At 35.0% G+C, this 20,588-nt stretch overlaps 1 protein-coding gene across 6 annotated transcripts in view; it reads left to right on the top strand.

Annotated features, from left to right (window-relative positions):
* WDR17 (WD repeat domain 17) overlaps positions 1 to 20,588 on the top strand; it is a 110,303-nt gene that overhangs the window by 57,801 nt on the left and 31,914 nt on the right. For all 6 annotated transcript variants that reach the window (XM_078069872.1, XM_078069873.1, XM_078069877.1 and 3 more), the window contains 10 exons: positions 1,241 to 1,409; positions 3,816 to 3,907; positions 6,100 to 6,182; positions 8,312 to 8,398; positions 13,515 to 13,679; positions 15,792 to 15,994; positions 16,961 to 17,110; positions 17,198 to 17,328; positions 17,628 to 17,753; positions 18,778 to 18,933. In XM_078069872.1, coding sequence (XP_077925998.1) covers positions 1,241 to 1,409; positions 3,816 to 3,907; positions 6,100 to 6,182; positions 8,312 to 8,398; positions 13,515 to 13,679; positions 15,792 to 15,994; positions 16,961 to 17,110; positions 17,198 to 17,328; positions 17,628 to 17,753; positions 18,778 to 18,933 — 1,362 coding nt within the window. The remainder of the gene's footprint in view (positions 1 to 1,240; positions 1,410 to 3,815; positions 3,908 to 6,099; positions 6,183 to 8,311; positions 8,399 to 13,514; positions 13,680 to 15,791; positions 15,995 to 16,960; positions 17,111 to 17,197; positions 17,329 to 17,627; positions 17,754 to 18,777; positions 18,934 to 20,588) is intronic.

The following is a 20,588-nucleotide window of genomic DNA, read 5'->3' as shown; positions in this document are numbered from 1 at the left end:
AAAATTTGAAATATGGCCAAAAAATTTTTGTAACAATGTGTAGCTTATTTTTAAATATTCCTTTTGTAGATATTCTCTAGATTATTTCATTTTCTTTCCATGTAAACTTTTTATATAAACTCTTTTCCAGTGTGGTCAGCTCTCCTGTACTTCAAATTATCATTTACTTTCTAAAAAAATTTATGAAAAGGAAGGGAGAAAAATATAAGAATACATTTAAATCTATAAAAACTTATATTAGCAAAGAAGAAATCATGCAATCTAAGTTCAGTAGCGTTTCTATTGAGTGTGTGTCTTCATATTAAAATATTTTATTTAGAAAACTATGTAATTTGAGAGTTCTTATAAAAACTAAGATATTCCTTGATTCTAAATTATTTCAGTGGCTTGTTTTCACTTTAATAATGCCTGCCAGTCAGGGGTGCCTAGGTGGCTCAGTCATTAAGCGTCTGCCTTCGTTCGGCTCAGGTCATGATCCCAGGGTCCTGGGATCGAGCCCCGCATCGGGCTCCCTGCTCAGCGGGAAGCCTGCTTCTCCCTCTCCCACTCCCCCTGCTTGTGTTCCCTCTCTCACTGTCTCTCTCTCTGTGTCAAATAAATAAATAAAATCTTAAAAAAAAAAAAAAATAATGCCTGCCAGTCAGAAGAGATAGTGATTTTTTTTCCTTATAATTTTCAAAGAATAAAGTTGTTAGAAAATTTTGAACAAGACTAAAAATCAAGGCTATGCTGGGTTCTTCTTATTTCTGCCAAAATCATGAAGTTCTTTTGGAGTATGTCATTGGTATAAAAAAGAGAATATTTGCATTTAAGGACCTATAGTTTCAATTTCATCTTAGTCTTTTATTATATTTCCAGAATGACATAATAAATATTAATAGTTAATTGCTTTATAAATTTCTAGCATGGTATCCTGTATATGAATATCAGAAAAGATACATTTTGCATTTTTTCTTTTTTTAACATCTTTGTATTTAGTTGCGGATTGGAGGCATTGTGGTTGAATAAAATCTAGGTCTGTACAAAAGAGTATAGTAATAACAGCATAGAGAACATTCAACCACAACAGTGATTCTAATTTTGTATATACATATATATATATACATATATAATATATATTTTTTTATATAAATATTTGGAAACTGTAGTACATATGTTAACTTGACTATACATTGTAGTTTGTTTATTAATAACATGAATCTTCCTCAGTAGTTGTGACTTCTCTACGCTGCATTCCTAGGGACATGTGGAAACGATCTTTGACTGCAAATTCAAACCTGATGATCCCAATCTTTTAGCAACAGCTTCTTTTGATGGCACTATAAAAGTCTGGGACATAAACACACTAACTGCTGTGTACACCTCCCCGGGTAATGAAGGGGTTATTTACTCCCTTTCATGGGCCCCAGGTAAGAAGTGTTTTATTAAAATCAAGTGTGCAATTAGATGACTCTCCTAAGTTTTGTTTTCATTTGAATTATATTCTTCTCTCAAAGCCATCTTGCTCCAAATAATTGTAGGGGCAAATTGGTACCAACATATATGTTGGTTCCGTTTCTGTGGGGTTTTTGAATAAACTGCCCCTGCACAGGCACTTTGATTTCTGGACTTTTCTATATGACATAATCATATAGAAAAACCACAGTCAATAAGGATGATCTTTTTGTTTGTTTGTTTTTAAATTTTTTTTAAATTTTTAAATTTATTTTTTTCATTATGTTGAGTTAGCCAACATATAGTACATCATAAGTTTTTGATGTAGTGTTCAACGATTCATTAGTTGCGTATAACACCCAGTGCTCATCCCAACATGTGCTCTCCTTAATACCTGTCCCCCGATCACCCCATCCTTAAGGATGATCTTGACCCATCGAATTTTAGCTGCATTTGTATAGCTATGCTTTTCAAGGTATAACACATTTTATGTGACAAAAGTTTTCCTTAAAATTTTCATGTGAATCAAATGCATGAAAATAAAAAATATATGTATCTCTCCCTGACACATCTGTTTGTAAATATGAATGATTATATATAATCAGAGTTCAATTTTGATCATGGTCTTATGCCAGAATAGGACCTTTTGTTTGATCTCAGAAAAATGCTACCTTTATACCTTCCCGTACTTAAAGGAGAAAAAAGATGTCCTTGAAACTTCTGACTTTTTTTAAAAAAACATTATTTCCCTATATCATTTTGCACACCCAAATGAATTTTTCACTTTATAAAGTATATAGAATGCTTTTCTTATTTGTCTTAGTGACAACATATTAATTTAAAAACCACATATAACTAGGATATAGCTTATTTTTTAGATCATCTTCTCATGCACAGGGTTTATTAGCCTTGAATTTATGGGCTGTCGGGGGGTTTTGATGTCTTCAGGGATGCTGGGAATCTCTTGGATTTTATGCATAAAAGTTTTAGCATATGTGTGTACATGCCTGTGTCTGTCAAAGATCATCATAGGAATCGGATTTTCAGAGAGGTGTGTGATACAAAAAAGGCGAAGAACCTAGTGCTGTTTTATTTATCCCTCTTCTCCCACAATGAGGAGAGGATCCAGTAAAAGAAGATCCAGCTCTTACTCTGACAGTAGTTGTTTCTGTAAGCAGAACATACTTAGGGCCATCACGGATACAAGGCCAATTAAAAAAAAAAAAGTTACTTCACTAATTAAGAAGTGAGGCACGAAAAGAGCTAATCAGATCTCTTACCTGCTGCCTTCTTCCTCTTCATCCCTATGTGACGCTTTGTGATTACCAACATTTATTAAAGAGGGTCTGAGAGGTTGAATAACTTGCCCGGGTTACCTGCTTCGGGAAAGTAGAAATGTTGGAAAATGGAAATTCTTTAATTTTTTGAAATGTGGTTACTGAGGAATCACTACTTTTAGCTAAGTATGGATAAAATTTAAAAGATTAACGAAGGTTGATAGGGATGGAAGTAGAGGATAGAGGATTGCATAACTTGCTGTAACTTTAGAATAGCAACCACAGGAAAAGAAAAAAAAAGTACAAATTAATATGGAAACTCCTCCTCAATAATTTGAGAACCCAACAGGGGAGCAGAATGAAAATACTAGAAATACAGTAAGGACTTATTTTTTTTTAGGTTTATAATCATTTATCACAAAGTATTTCCTCCATGTTTTACTCGTAGGTAGCACAGGAAGACTGTTCCTTTTTTTTAACGGAGAAAGCCTCTTCTTTGACTGCCTTGCAAGAAATTCTTAAGTACTAGATCATCTACTAACTTAGCAGCACTTTGATTTTCACAGATTTTTTTATTTCTTAAAAACAAAGAGCATTGTTTATGTTTTTGATTTTAAAAACCTGAATTTTTTCATGTGTTCTGCTTTTAGAAATGTTTTCCTAATTAGAAAGAAAAAAAACCTTACTAGATGCAGTGTAAAGAAAAATGTAAATGCTGACTGGATATGTGATAGTATTGAAGAATTATTGATAATTTTTGTATTTGTGATTGTGATAGTTTGGTCATGTTAATGAAAGAGTCTTTTAGACATTTGTACTGAAGTATTTATTGATGAAATGATAGAATGTCAGAGATTTGCTGCAAAGAAACCCAAGAGGGACTATATACAAAACAAGAGTGACCATATTTTGATAATTGTTGAAGTTGTATGATGGTACATTCATTATACTATTCTCTATTTCTATACATTTGATAATTTTCATTATAAAAAACTTTAAAAAAACTACTTTGTAAATTCCAAGTCTTTTTCAAAAATGATATTTTGAAAAGAATTACATGTGTGGTGAACATTTCATATAAGGACTAACAAATTGTTTCCTAAGGTGATTTAAATTGTATTGCTGGAGCAACTTCCCGAAATGGTGCTTTTATTTGGGATGTTAAAAAGGGCAAAATGGTGCAACGATTTAATGAGGTAAGGTGTATTTATTACTGGCTGAATAGTATAATGTCTTATACTGCCTCATGTTTTATAAATGCTTTTCTCTCTTAATTTAATAATCACCAGGTGACATTATGTTCTGTCACTTGGAAAAAAAAATCCAAGAGAACATACACATGTTGAAATGAATTCTGAAAAACGTAGATGGGTCTAAGGTACAAGAATTCACCTAAAGTTGCATTAGAGATTCAAAGGAATTCTGAATCATCTTCCACAAAATTATCTGGGCAAATATTTAATAGTTGTAAAAAGACTAAACTCGGAACAAGTTCCAAATTACAGTCTAAATTCTGTTACAATTAGCTATTCACATAGGGAGAATTCTTTAATGTCTTGAACCTGATTCTTCACCTGTAAGATGGTGAAGTTGGATTATACAGTTTCTTGGACTTCCTTCCACCTCTCAAATTCTCCATGACAAGCACTAAAACCTCCCCTCTTCCTGCTTGTAATCATACAGATTGTACTTGACTTCTGCCTGGAGTTAAATTGTCATCCCACATTTTACTGAGTTCCACTAATATTTGGAAACTGCATGTAATCTCATTATAATATGTTAGATATGAATCAAGGGAAATAGGAAAGGATCTCTCTTTTGAAATTTCATTCATTTCAAATGACTACTGTTGGAGTTTATTGAATATATAATTTATTTGAAAATAGCTTATATTTGAGACTTTAAAGCCATTTATACAAAAAACTGATTTTCCTCTGAGGATCAAGCAGCTTTGATCTAGGGGACACTAAAGTAATGTGGGAAATGCAGAGTATTAGGAAAACTTTACCAAACACCAGTAAGCAATTTTGCCCTCAAAAGAGGAAGCTTTGACAAAGGCATGTATAGTTACTTCCCTCCCTTTCTCTACATAACAATACTTTCAGTTCAGCAGTGACCCCAACCTGCCCTCTGCCCTCCCATCAAGAACAGCACTGATTCTGTAATAGTCATGTAAAAAGAAATGAATCTGAGAAAGAAATTGACCTAAATTCAAAGATGTTATCCTTAGGTGTCACTTCTGTTGATCTCGTCTTGCGGCATCTTGGCCTCTTGAGACCTCAAATATCTGCCTATCAGCGCTGCCCGGCCCCACCCTGACTCCGGGCGACTGGCATCCTGGCATCAGGGGTGTGTCTCTCACACCCATTCATGTCTTCCCAGCATTCAGGAGCACAGTCGAGACTGATCGAAAAAGTACTTAAATCTAGGTTAATAACTATGGGACAAGGTCAGTTGTAATTAACTGAGTTACATGTGTCTCACAGAGGAGATGCAGGGTCTTAGAAGCCCTAAGTTGCATTTTTCTTGGGCTAAACGAAGCTGACGGGAGGCCTCCACTCCTTCAGTTACGTGAGTGTAGACACTACCGCATTTTGTGCCCATCTTTATACAGCTAACCCCCTTGACCCCCAAAGAGGAAAGGACAGCAAACTAGAGACCACTTTAGTAAAGTCGCCTTCAAACTCAAGATAAAAAGTCACTTTAGTCTCTCCTTAGCTGCAGCCAAAACTGAACTGCTCTATAAAGTTAAATAAAAGTTGGAAATGGATTGATTGCAACCTTTATTCACCCATGTCCCAGTGGATGAATGACATTCCCATGTATAATATATTCCTTGTGGTTTTACAAAGGCTCCTCATACTGGTTGTGACTACAGCCCTTTCCTTCCCCAGTCCAAGAATGCAGAGGAACGGGTCAAATAGACTGATGTGTCACTGGAAGAGCCTTAAATCCTTCTCCTTTGTTTTTATAAGATAGAAAACGTTGAGATTTAGGAGAACAGCCAGTAATAACAACTGCTTGCAGCGTTTCTTACACTCTACTTGTGGTAGCGCTGGGTCAGGAAGCAGACAGATGCCTGTCTTCCTCTGCACACTGGGACTTCTGGAAAAGGCATTAAGCACGGCTTTCCTCCGCAGACCCTGGCTCTCTACCAGCGTCTGCGAAACAGAAATAGAGCCACGTAATTGATATCTTAACACAGGGGGTTTGTTTTTTAAGTGTGATAGCTTTTATATTCCGCTTCCTGCTGTTGATAGTAATACTACTCTGTTAGCATCGTCTAGAGTAAGTTCCTGACGGAAAAGCAATACTAGAAGAAGTAAATAAATAAGAGAAAAAAGGGGTGAATTATTTTTTATTGATAGGTATTTTGCATTTTTTGAAGCATGGAAAAAATGGAATATTCTGCGTTGCCTGGAGTCATAAAGATTCCAAAAGAATAGCCACCTGCAGTAGTGATGGTTTCTGGTAAGTACTATGTATGAAGTTACACTGCTTACGAAAGATGTATTGATAATACCCGTTGTGTCATGTTAGCACATATGTCAGAGTAGTCAGTGCGATTCCATCTGCACGTTTGCACCAACCCTCACCAGCGTATACGCCCGCGCGGGCGCCCCTCACTGGCGTGTCAGCCCGGACGGGCACATGCCGTGTTGCCGTATCAGTACTAAATCAGCACTAAAGAGTGCGGTGATGTTTAAAATAAGTAAACCAGTAATGTCTTTCTAAATGAAGATACTGCCGGAGTTGTAACTAACGTACTGTGAATTGCCTCAAAGAAACTTTAAGAACTTTTCATCAAGAGTCTAATTAATCCTCATCACATTTTTGAGGAAGTGGTATTTCAGTTTTACAAGTGATTCAAGAGATAGCAAGTGCTCTAGAAACCTGTTCACCTTTTGTAGATGCTGTTGTTTATAAAAGGATGAAAAGCCTTTGCAGTGAGGACTAAGGTAATGCATGTGGGAAATGCCTAACGTCTCGGACCTTCTGTTTCAGAAATAAGTGCTCTCTTAATTCTGTTAAGTCCCAGGAAAAAGTAGGTTTCCAAGGAATATATGTAAGGGAAGAATTGCCTTTGAGCTATTGTGCTGCTCTAAGTATTATCATCTTTGGGAGGTGGTATAGACATGCACGGTTGCTGCAAACATAGCAGAGGTGGTCTCCTGGTGGGTTTTGCAGTACCCGGCCCAATTTTCTCATCCTCTCTTTTTAATTTCAATGAAAAAGACAGTTCGTATGGAAACCAAAGATCTTCACCAGGAAGTTGAAATTTTCCAGAAATAAGCAAATTAGTGGTTTTTTTTTCCCTGAAAAGAACTCTTTGCTAATTGATAAATACCAAAATAGGAAAGATGTGCCTCAGAGTTTTTTGATAAGGTGATACACAGTTAGCTTTACCATGTACTTTCAGGACACCACTGGTTTGATAAACACCACAGGTAATGACTAAACATTTGTAAGCATAGGTCACCACCAGTAGCCTCAGAAGTCTGGCCTAATGTTGTTTTAGAGGATCTTTTCTAAAGACTTTTAAAACCCTGTAATACATTAATTTATACACAGCTTCTTCTTTTTTCCTTTTTGGAATCAATTGCCCTGTGTTATGGCAATGATATAGTTGGGTATTAGAGCTTCTTTAATTTTGCAGCTAAAATATATATTTGGGGGAGAAGGGATCCTCTAAATTTCTAGTTATGCACTTAGAACATGCCACAACAATGTTACAACTTATGTGTCCTTGACTTGGTGGAATAGTACATGCAACTTGCATTATAAATGAGTTGTTCAAAATACAAATTTTGAACTGCTAAATTTTGAAGCTGAAAATCGAATGCATATGTTAGTTATAGCATTGTTTGAAAATATATGTATTAAACTATGTTCTTCCTGGGGCACCTGGGTGGCCCAGTTGGTTAAGCATCTGCCTTCGGCTCAGGTCATTATCCCAGAGTCCTGGCATCGAGCCCCATGTCCAGCTCCTTGCTCAGCTGGTAGCCTGTTTCTCCCTCTCCCTCTGCTTGCTACTCCCCCTGCTTGTGCACTCTCTCTCTCTCTCTCTCTGTCAAATAAATAAAATATTTTTTTTTTTTTTAAAGATTTTATTTATTTATTTGAGAGAGAGAATGAGAGACAGAGAGCAGGAGAGGGGGAGGGTCAGAGAGAGAAGCAGACTCCCTGCTGAGCAGGGAGCCCGATGCGGGACTTGATCCCGGGACTCCAGGATCATGACCTGAGCCGAAGGCAGTCGCTCAACCAACTGAGCCACCCAGGCGCCCATAAATAAATAAAATCTTAAAAAAATATATGTTTTTCCTAACAATATTCTATAAGGAGTAGTTTCTAAATCAAAATTTATCACCTTCAAATTAATTTAAGTGGAAGTGGATTGCCATAATTAATACTGTCTTATGTAAATATACTCACTCATAATTGATAATATCATTTACTCAGTACTTTTAAATGTTCTCCGTGCTTTGAAGACAAGGTCTCTATCCTAAAAAACTTATTTTTAATTATACAATTCTGGCTTTGTTTTTGTGAACAATGTATTTAGAATGTTTTTTCTGTTAACATATTATACTTAATTTCAGTATTATTCGAACAATTGATGGTAAAGTGCTACACAAATACAAACATCCAGCTGCGGTGTTTGGTTGTGATTGGAGCCAAAACAACAAGTAAGAATTTTTTTTTCCAAAGATAAATTATAATTTCTGAGATTTTTAAATAAGCATGAAATTTAATGTTATTCTCACAGGTAATACTCATCACTATTTAGTTAATGTTCTTGTTGTCTAGCCTTGTAATTGTTTATGTTAGCTGATGCTTTAGGAAGAAGCATAGGACTAACTAATAAAAAATGGAAATTTAGTCTCATCTGTATGTGGCTTCTACCATGGAAGTGTATGGAGCCCTTTCCTTAAACCCTTTTAGGAATCTTGCCAATGGTATTATTCTGCCACAACTTTCCATTGCCCCCCCCCCCCATGCTAATGCCTTGACATTGGATGATTTTCTAAAATGTAGAACTTATGTACATAGTTTTGAAAGGTCATCCTTGCTTATGAGCCTAGTATTTACCATGTAAAAATCAGCTCAGATTTAAAAATCAATCCAAGTCAAACCCCCACTAAAATTGATCCTTCAAGTCACTGCACTTCCAAGAATCTTGCATTTCAAACCTCTCTTTATGCTATGTAAGTTATACTTAAAGATTCAAACTTTCTTTAGATATTGTGAAAATAATGTGAAATTATGCTCTTCCATATTGCAAGTGGAAAATACACATATTAAAATATTAAAACCTTGTTATACTTGTGTTCTGAGTCAAATCACATACAAAATGATGGATCTATGTATTTTTTTCAGTAATATAGAAGAATTTATAACACACTGTTAGAGGTTTTTTGCAAAGTGAGCTCATGCCCAGCTTCTCCCCCAGGATTCCCCATCTAAGTGGCCTGATAATGTTCACAACAAAGCTGCCGAAGCCAAAATCCTTGGCCTCTTCTCTTATACCTTGTCATCTGTCTATTTCAATTTCCAGTCAGCCATCAATTCCTGTGATATCATCCATCTAAATATTCTTTTTCCAACCACTCCCTTCCCCTGCCATAACCAATAATACTTGTTTGCTTTTGGACTTCCTCAAAAACCTTCTAAATCAATTCCAGAATTCATATTCTTCGTCACCACTTCCTTGTCTCCCTGCCCTACCTTCTTTATGTTGAAGTCAGAGTATTTAACAACCAGATCTCAGTGCACCATTTCATTGCTTACATTGATTGTAGGGTAAAATGCAAAATCTTAGGAGCCCAGCAGGGAAGTCCTTGTATAATCTGGTTCCTGTGTGTTTTAGTCATGTCATTTCAAGCCTGGCTCCCCCTTGTTCTTTGTATTCCAGCCACATTGGCTTTCAGTTTCTTGAACTAGTCAGCTCATTTTCATACCAAAGCTTTCCCTCATGCTGTCTCCCCATATCTAGGATTCTGTTCCACACCCCACACCGCACAACCCTTCTGTATTGTATATAGGTAACACCCACCTATACTCCAGCTCTCTGCACCAAATCACTTCTACAGAAAAGTGTTTCTTGACCCCCATGTTAGGTAAATTTCTTCTATGATATCCTGGGAGCACTTAACATAATAAAAGTAATTGTAACAAATAAAATTAATAAAGATTAGAGCAGAAATAAATGATAGAGGGGTGCCTACCTGGCTCAGTTAGTGGAACATGTGACTCTTGATCTCAGGGGTTGTGAGTTCTAGCCCCATGTTGGGTATAGAGATTACTCAAAAATAGAATCTTAAAAGGGAGGAAGGAAGGAAGAAAGAAAGAAAATAGAAACTAAAAAACAAAACAAAACAAAAAAAAAACAATAGATCAATGAAACCAGGAATTGGGTTATTTGAAAAGATCAGCAAAATTGCTAAACCTCTAACAAGACTCATTAAAAAAAAAAAAGGACCCAAATAAACAAAATAATGAATGGAAGAGGAGAAATAACAGCCAATATCACAGAAATACAATTATAACAGAATTATTATGAAAACCTGTATGCCAACAAATTGGGCAACTTACAAGAAATGGATAAATTACAAGAAACGTACAACCTACCAAAACTAAAGCAGGAAAAAATAGAAAATTTGAACAGACCAATCACCAGCAATGAAATTGAATCAGTAATCAAAGAACACCCAAGAAACAAAAGTCCAGGACCAGACAGCTTCACAGGTGAATTCTACCATTTAAAAAAGAGTTAATATCTATTGTTCTCAAATTATTCTAAAAAATACAAGAGGAAGGAAACCTTCCAAAATCATTCTGTGAAGCCAGTGTCACCCTGATACCAAAACCAGATAAAGACACCACAAAAAAAGAACTACATGCCAATATCTCTCATGAATATGGATGCAAAAGTCCCTAACAAAATACTAGCAAACCGAATCCAACAATATATTTAAAAAAATTACACACCACCTTCAAGTAGGATTTATTCCTAGGATGCAAGGTTGGTTCAATATTTGCAAGACAACGTGATACATCACATCAATAAGAGGAAGGATAAAAACCATATGATCATTTCAATCGATGAAATGTACAAAGTACAATATCCATTCATGATAACCCTCTGCAAAGTAGGCCTACAGGGAACATATCTCAACATAATAAAGTCCTCATATGAAAAGCCCACAGCCAACATGGTACTCAATAGTGCAAAGCTTAGAGCTTTTCCCCTAAGGTCAAGAACAAAACAAGGATGTCCACTCTCACCACTCTTAGTTAACATAGTACTGGAAGTCCTAGTTACAGCAATCAGACAACATAATGAAATAAAAGGCATCCAAATTAGCAAGGAAGAAGTAAAACTCTCACTATATGCAGATGACCTGATCCTCTATACAGGAAACCCTAAAGACTCCACCAAAAAACTCCTATAAAGTTGCAGGATACAAAATCAATGTACAGAAATTTGTTGCATTTCTATACACTAATAATGAAGCATCAGAAAGTGAAATTAAGAAAACAATCCCATTTATAATTGCACCAAAAACAATTAAAATATCTAGGAATAAACTTAACCAAAGAGGTGAAAGGCCTGTACTCCGAAAACTATAAAACACTAATGAAAGAAATTGAACACAAAGAAATGGAAAGACATTCCATGCTCAATGGGTTGGAAGAGCAAATGTTAAAATGAATAGATAATCAAGGTGTGGTATATATATGTATAAATACACAATGGAATATTATTCAACCATAAGAAAGAATGAAATGTTGCCATTTGCAACAACATGGATGGAGCTAGACAGTAAAACGCTAAGGAAAATAAGTCAGAGAAAGACAATTACCGTACGATTTCACTCATATGTGGAATATGAGAAATAAAACAAATGAGCAAAGAAAAACAAAAAGACAAACCAAGAAACAGATTCTTAACTGTAGAGAACAGATTGATGGTTACCAGAAGGGAGGTGGGTGAAGAGATGGGGGAAATATGGGATGGATATTGAAGAGTACACTTATCATGATGAAAAAAAATCAACTATGAATTACTTGACATAACGATTAACCATATGAGTAATATAAATACATATAATTTTAAAAACCGTAATTAAATTTTAGTTGGAAATTTGCTGTCTCGCCCTCTAAAATGTAAGGTCCATGAGATCAGCAACTGTGTTATCTATTTTTAGCAGTATATTCTTAGCAAAACACTGTGCTTCTAACCCTCTCTGTGCCTAGAAGAAAGTAGAAATTTAAAAAATATTTCTTCAGTATACAAATGGATAGAATTATCTTGTATCTGATTAGTAGAACAGTTCCACATTCTTATTTCTCTGTTCTGTAAGGTTAGTAAGCATTTGACCAGTTGAAATAAAAAGTAGATATTAATGCAATATGTTTTGTTGGTTAAAAAAAAGGTCTTTTATACTTAACTCTTATGCTTACTACCAAGTATACCTAATAAATTTCATTTTTATTTTTAAAAACCTTTTAAAACCTTTTAAAAATGTTCGAATAGCAGTATCCATATTTTATGTAGCCCCTTAAGAGATGTGAAAAATACCTTGAACTTACAAAAGTTTATTCATAAGATATCTCTGAATTTATAATTTGGATATCTATATGTACATTCCTTGAATGTTTATTATTTAATTTTTAAGATTTTACATTCATGTGTCCATATACACATATATAAAAACATACTCATGTATACATGTAAATATTTGCATTATGCAAAGTGTATTTTCCCACATGTAGAGACTGGCCCATTTGTCAGTGGGACTTAGGCAGATATAATAACATGCAGATTGGCATGCCAGTTTGCAAACTGGTGTATTTATGCATGTGGGCTTAAATAAATGCAAGTATTATAACCCACATGACAAAAATTAGCAATTTGAAGTTTGAGGAAACAGTTGGGCCAAAATGTGTAACTTCCATTTAGAGCATGAGGGCTGTTTGTATGATTGTTAAACAGGGAGTTACATTCTGGAAGGGAGACTTCGGGCATGATTTCCACAGTTCTTTCCTAGTCATCCTAACTCCATTCGGAACAGTGTTCCAAGTATGACCACGAGGATGTAAATAGATATTAATGGTTGCTTAGTTTACTCTCACTCGCTTGAGAATAACAAACAAAGATTATTAAAAGATCATATCCACATATTTTAGTTACAGAGGATCCTTAGCTGGAACAAACAGTTAAAGCATCTATCTCAAGCTGGTGCAACCACCAGAGACAATTAGGAAACCAAGACTGTGACTTTCTGTCAGATGGGACAACCCTGGTCTATGGGGAGATTTTCCAGCATCCTTCAGGGGAAGCTCTGCAATTTGTGCTCATGCCACAGAAAAATTTACCAGTGGTCAGGGCATATAGTGATTAATAATTTGCTTACCAGCAAGGAAGCAAATCTCAATCGCTCACCATTGGGGACCCTTGTTAAGACCCAACAGTTGTGAAATATAAAGATCTGAGAAATATTCAAGAAGTTATGAATCTGGACATTTTTAAAAAGAACTTAGAGAAATATGAATTCCATTATCTCTGATCTAAGATTAAAAACTAAAAATTCAACTGACTAAAGGAGAATATAAAGAAATTCTTTGCACTAAGGCAGTTTCTGGGAATAATGGTTTTACTTCTGTGAGTTTTAGGTCTAACTTCATTAAGGAAGCAAAAAATCGTAGTTTTAAAAATTCGAACTGTGTACATTTTAAAATTATCATAACAAATAATATCAATTTTTTTCATGTTTTAATGTGCCATTGATGATGTTTCAGAGACATGATAGCCACTGGCTGTGAAGATAAAAATGTTCGTGTCTATTACGTGGCCACCAGCTCTGATCAACCACTGAAAGTATTTAGTGGACATACTGCAAAAGTGTTCCATGTTAAATGGTCTCCTCTGAGCGAAGGAATTCTTTGTAGTGGTTCTGATGATGGGTATGTATTTTTGGATTCTAATTTTTTAGTCCTTAAAATCATAAGCTTATAATCTTCTAGAAATGTATGTATTTATATGATCCAACTTATGGGTGGAAATATTTTAAATATGTACATAAAACAAGGATGTATAAGCAGTTAACAATTACCTAATTGCATTTAACCATAGTAAATTAAATTTTGCCATGCTTATGTTATTATCATATTCATGATTTCTATTTCCTTACTTGTTTTGCTTATTATGGATGCTTATTTCTATCTTATTAGCAACAGAGTTAACAGAAACAAAAATTTCAAAAGGATCAGATTGGAAAGGGAAAAAAGACTTGAAACAAACAAATCTCTGTAAAATATAGAGAAGAGTTTATTTTTAGTAATGTCCTGATATTTAATATGGAAAACAGCTGTACTCTGTTTCCATTAAGAATAGAAAACAAGAAGATGATCATGTATTTTTAGCATGAAGAGAATTTATTTAGAAATGAGAGTGATTTAACATTTTTTTTCTGGGTTTGTGAAAAAGTTACTGAAATCTTGTCTCTATTTTATATTCAAACAGGATAGATTTTGCATAGTTTGGTCCCTATTTGAATATGAGATAAATTTAGGTAAGAAAAATCTTACTTTATGCAGATAGAAATCATACTATACAGTAGCCACAAGTTCAATATTGAATAATTGATTATTTTCATCTTGAAATTTTGGCATCCATCCAAATTTCCTGAGAAAAGCAATTGTGAGATTTCTGTGGGTTATCACTGGAAATGTTACTTATAGTAAGGTTATCGTGTCCAAGTGAATGAGTTGACTTAGAGATTTTTTGTCTCTTAACATAGACCTCAGTGTCTAAATTCTATTGCTACATCAAAAAAAGTATAATCTTCAACGATTGTCTAAGAAATATTTGTCAGAAAGATAGCAGTAAGCATTTTACTTAATTATGGTGATAGAACTTGAAAAGTCTTTTGTAATTCTGGTTGTTGGTCCCTTTATATGACTATATAGATGATAACATGCTGTCTAGCACCTTTAAATAATGCTTTTGTACAGTGATGGATAGATAAAGCTTTTCTTGTGCTTGACTACAAAAAATAATTATGATGTTAGCCTGATGTTTGCCTAATCTAAATTATGTCATAAAGCAAGAACTCCCGTTCTAGTATCTCTTATGATAACATTAAAGTATTTTGATACATCTCACTTTAACATTAGCTTATTTATGAAAGCATGATATTAACCAAAATAACTTCAATGCTAACATAAGGATTTAGCACAAAATTAGGTTGTGATATGCCTGGACACAGGTACCAGGATAAGGGGAAAAAGAAGTGAGTCTTCATAGAAAGCAGAAATAAATATGCCTTAAAGAAATAAAAAAATATATAATGTATCTCCTTTATAGTGTAATATAACCTTTGAAGTATTAATATTTTGGCATTGTCAGGTTGATATAAATCTGCAACTAAAAATTATTATGAATTAAGTTGGCATTTGGAGGTCTTAAATTGATTCTGAGTTCAAATTTTATTTCAATAACATTTCTACTTTGTACAATTGGTAGATTCAAGTAATATCATGAATCCAGTTATATTTAAATTTTGTACTTGATTTTAGAATAACTATAAAATAATCAGCCAACTTATTTTATTGACCAAAACATGCAGGAATGATTTGCTCTGTGATAGGAGCATAAAGATGAATTGATTTTTCATATAATACCCATCATCATACATGCTATATTTTCATGATTTACGAATAATGTGAGTGTTGTTAAATTATTATATCCATATTATTAGTAATATTTTTGGCTTTATCTGTTCTGGATATTTCACTTTAAGAAAGAAATTTTTTAAGTCTATAAACTGTGAAATAGTAGCTTTAGGATCAGTAGGAAAGGACCAGTTAAAGTAGGGAAACAAAATATTGAAATAGGCTAGCTCTAGCCTAGTTTTTCATTTTCATCTGCTATAAAGAAAAGAATTGTAACATACCTTGAAACTTAAAATCCTTTTTCAATTTACTGAGAAATAATTGTGCTCCACTAAAAATGTGTCAGTACTTTAGACAAATTATAACTTGAAAGGTTTTATATATGTAATATTCTGTTTTCAGTTCTGTTCGAATCTGGGATTATACTCAAGATGCTTGCATAAACATTCTTAGTGGCCATACTGCACCTGTGAGGGGATTAATGTGGAATACTGAGATTCCGTATCTACTCATATCTGGCAGCTGGGACTACACTATAAAAGTATGGGACACTCGAGAAGGAACGTGTTTGGATACTGTTTATGACCATGGTGCAGATGTATATGGTAAAGTGTTTTTCATGCACTTTTAAATTTTGCTGTATTAATGAAGTTTATCATCTCTGAGAAATACAATGTTTTTTTAAGAAAGCTTACAGTGTTTCATTGTAAAATAACATTTTCTTATTAAAACTGTACTTGTTTATTATTGAAATATCAGAATACACAGAAGATAATCCAAAATGTCATGAGAAATTATTTGTGTTTCTGTGTGCACACGCACACACACACATGTGGCTTGGATTTGTCTCCCTTCCTTCACCATCACTCCAGAAGGACGTTGGAAAACAGGATATCAGTGATAAAGTAGATATAACTTCTCTAGCCATTCCTGTATCTCTACTCTTGGATATTTAGGAAAATGTTTTGCTTTTTAATATAATAGTAAGTCTTTAAATACAGTTAAGCTGGGTATAGGACTCAGGGTTCTTGCATTTTGCATGTCACTTTCATTTATAGACCCAAACCTCAGTGGCCCTAAGTGGTGAATTAAGAAGACGAAAATGGTTCCTTAGAGAAAGTCACCCCACTCTAGGCACTTGTGTCCATATACTTTACCTCAGTGGCCTTTCAGTTGAGGCAGAGGGGCTGAGTGTGGGAGAGAATCCTTTTTCTGGATGTTCTAAACTGGAAGGTCCCAACTCTCTTTCTTCTTGTACTTAGAACCTCCGTCCATCCATTACCTCACAGGTTACCATGACTCCATTGCTGTGACAGCGTGCTTGCTGCTGAACCAACTGAAATGTAGTTTCAACGTTTTCACCCAGGACCATTTGCTAATCATTATTCAATTTTGTATTTGTATTTATAGAATATGCTAAATATATTCTTGTATCATTTCCAGCCGAAATAGAAATGCTATTTCAAAACACTTCTATATAACTTAAATTCTGTAGTTTTATGAGGTACGCATAGATAAGTAATATTTTTCAATGTTTACTTTAGTTGAAATAGGTTTCTTTTTTCCCTCAGGTTTAACATGTCATCCGAGCCGCCCCTTCACTATGGCCTCTTGCTCCCGAGATTCTACAGTGAGACTCTGGTCGTTAACACCTTTAATCACTCCTCTACAAATAAATATTCTGGCAGACAGATCTTGGGAAGAAATTATCGGGAACACTGGTATTGAAAATAAGCATCTATTAGATTTTATTTTTAAATAATATCTTACAAGCAATCCTTTCTCACTGAATTATGTCTGTTCTTCAGATCATGCCATAGCACAAGGCACTCCTCCTCTATTGTGTGGTAAAGTATCAAGAGATATTAAACACGAAATAGAGAAACTAACTGGGAATCCTCGAGCAAAAAAACTAAGATGGTTTTCGGAATGTTTATCCGTGAGTATTACAGGAGTTAAATGTGAACATTTTCCCTGTAGTCAGAATGAATCCTTGCAAGTCTTACCATTATCACATATTTACATGTATCATCCCAACTCAGCTGGTCCCTCTGAGCATAGTTGGTGCAGAGTAAGAAAGCAAATGGAAACCAGAAACAATAAATGAGATCAAGTATTGTTATTATTTGGTTAATTTTTCAACTTAGATATGCCTGCATCATATTTTTGAAAATGCAAAATTCTGTGGGGTTTTGAATGCATTATTATATCTTTGGTTATTCTGTACCAACCTTTTAGCCTCCAGGTGGCAGTGACAATTTGTGGAACTTAGTTGCTGTGATCAGAGGGCAGGACGACAGCCTGCTTCCTCAGAACTACTGTAAAGGAATAATGCATTTGAAGCATCTGATTAAATTTAGAACGGTAAGTAAAGTAGGCAAGGATCATGTCCTCAAGCAGAAATTATTTTTGCCTTTTCACTGTTGAAATACAAGAATTTTTTGAAAAATTTATAGAATTAGAGTGAGTAGCCTGAAGTAAGTGAACACTGAGGAGATAAATCTTCAGTGAAAACCGATCATGAGAGTCTGAATTGTCTGAGACCAGATTAAGGCAGCCTTGGGTCCCATAGGTCGAATCTCATGAATTTCTTCAAAGGTCACTTGGAACTTCTTGAAATGCTTTACCCTATTTCCAGATGACTGTGACATGTGGACCACTCTGACTTTAGTCTCAAGGGCCTGATAGACTGTATTTTGGGATATGTTTTATTAAAACTGGCCATGTTAGAACTCTTAATGGATTTCATTTCAAAATCATCAGTGACCTTATGCCTGGAGTGATATCCAGTACCAACACACCAGTGCTGGGACCAGAAAGAGGAAGTAGCTCTTATATTTGCAATGAAATATCATGGTTAACTTAGCTGTTAGAGCATGAGAACTGGGCCAGAGATGTGGATTTGAGGGTCATACGAAACAGTTATTTTCATAAAGGAGGACTTTCTGTAGTCACACCACCACCTGAGGACAACAGCTCTTACCTCCTGCCGGTACAGGAGCCAATTGGAGTGAGCCTGTCATTTTTTATTTTTATTCCAGACTTTTGTACATTTTTTCACTAGTTATATATCACTTTATCTCTCATGACCTTTTGGCCCCTGAACGTCTATAGAACCACAACACCTGGTGAGTTTTAAGGACAATGGGGTTTAGCCTCTCCCTGCCCACACCAGACACATCCACTCTTTACCCTGCACCCACACCAATATATTATAGTGGAAGAGGTATCATATTTTATAGAGAAAAAGTATTGATTTTTTAGAATATTTAATTTCCAGTGCTACGTGCTTTTTAAAATACATGCCCCTGTAATGCTTTTATAATCATCTGTTATCACCAGCTCTTGTATAACAAAATTTAGAAAATTTTATTTTCTTTTTAACCAGTCTGAAGCCCAAGAATTGACAACAGTCAAGATGTCTAAATTTGGTGGTGGTATTGGTGTCCCCACTAAAGAGGAAAGGCTGAAGGAAGCTGCTGACATACATTTGAGATTAGGACAAATTCAGAGATACTGTGAACTGATGGTTGAACTTGGAGAGGTAAAGTGCTAAAATCAGTGAGTTTAACAAAGTATTCCAAGTCTTGGTGAAATGCTAAATATTAAGCTTCTCTTTTTCCAGATCTTTTGCTTCTCTGCTGGTCTGGTATCAGGTGTATATCTGAGCAGTACTTCTCAAAGTGAGATCACCTGGACTAGCAGCATCAGCGTTACTTGGGAACGTGTTAGACATGCATGTCCCGCCCCACACCTAACAGAATCAGAAACCCCGGGGATGTAGCCCAATGATCTGTGCTTTTACAAGCCCTCCACGTTATTCACATGCATGCTAAAGTTTGAGAATCACTGCCCTAGGGTAGGCTCTTTGATACCCCGTAAATATCCATGTTGGCTGAGTGGCACACGGTGCACTCCCCTTGCTAATACTGTTTGTCGTGACTAAACCCCACACTGGCCAGAAGAAGGGTTTCATTGAGGATCATCTGGTGAAAGATGCTTCTAAGGCACATCTTGATTGTTTAGAGGACTGATTCAACAAAACAGAGTTTTCAAAAGAGGTTAAGATGAATCTATCCTATTAAAATTCAAGATAGTGGTTCTTTTGAAAAGTGGGTGGTAAGTAAAATAGAACAAAAGGGAGAAGGAGCTTCTGTTTCTTGATCCGGGTGCTGGTTACTTGAATGTATTCATTTTGTGCAAATTTATGAAGCTTTTCATTTTTATTAACAGCCATTTTAGCTCAAGAAAAATTCTCCCACCCCTCCAAAAAAAAAAAAAAAATTAGAATGGCATGGACTCATTTCATAGTTGATCATTTTGAAAAGCTCTAAGTTAATTTTATAATTACAAAGCATGCTATTAAGTGTACTAATAAATAATATAAAGTAAAACTAAGCAATAAAGTTACATTAAAATACATCAAAATTAAATTTAACTCACCTTTTTATTCCCTCATACACTAGAGGCAAATAATGAATTACTGCTTGACCTAAGACAAAATGTTATTTAAAAATGTTATTGAAAAGGAAGGGGTGCGTGGGTGGCTCAGTTGGTTAAGCGTCTGACTCTTGATTTTGGCTCAGGTCATGATCTCGGGATCATGAGATCAAGCCCCAAGTCTGGCTCTGTGCTGGGCATGGAGCCTACTTAAGATCCTCTCTCTCCCTCCGCCTCTGCCCCACCCACCTCCATTGCGCTTGTGCGTGCACTCCCTCTCTCTCTCTCTCACTCTAAAGAAATTAAAAAAAATTTTTTTTAAGGTATTGCAAACTATAAAGGGTTTAGGAGCAATATAAAAATTTTACTCTGAAGAAGTTGAGGTGTCTTAAAAGTTACCCTTTTAACAAGGCTCTATTAGAATATCTAGTCAAGGAGAAAAAGAATAATAAATTTTGACAGAATACTAATTCTTCATCTTCCTCAGTTTTATATCTGGGTATATATATTTCTAAGCTATATTTAATTCAAATTTAATTAAAGATACTTTAATAAAGTATCTACTTCTGGAGCTTAAGAATTTTGTTGTTGTGCAGTTTCATTAATGTTCTTAATGATCCGAAGAACTGTGCTTACAATCCTTGAGAAATAGGAATGTCCTTGTAATTGTTCATGGTCACCTCCTTCCGTAGTTTCTGTTCCTCTGAGATTAATACTGTGAGGTTAGGAAAACATTTAATCTTTTCACCTACAAGACAT

This window comes from Halichoerus grypus, chromosome 3, assembly GCF_964656455.1.
Source record: "Halichoerus grypus chromosome 3, mHalGry1.hap1.1, whole genome shotgun sequence".
In the NCBI taxonomy this organism is placed as follows: Eukaryota; Metazoa; Chordata; class Mammalia; order Carnivora; family Phocidae; genus Halichoerus; species Halichoerus grypus.
This window is presented reverse-complemented; position numbering and strand designations above follow the sequence as displayed.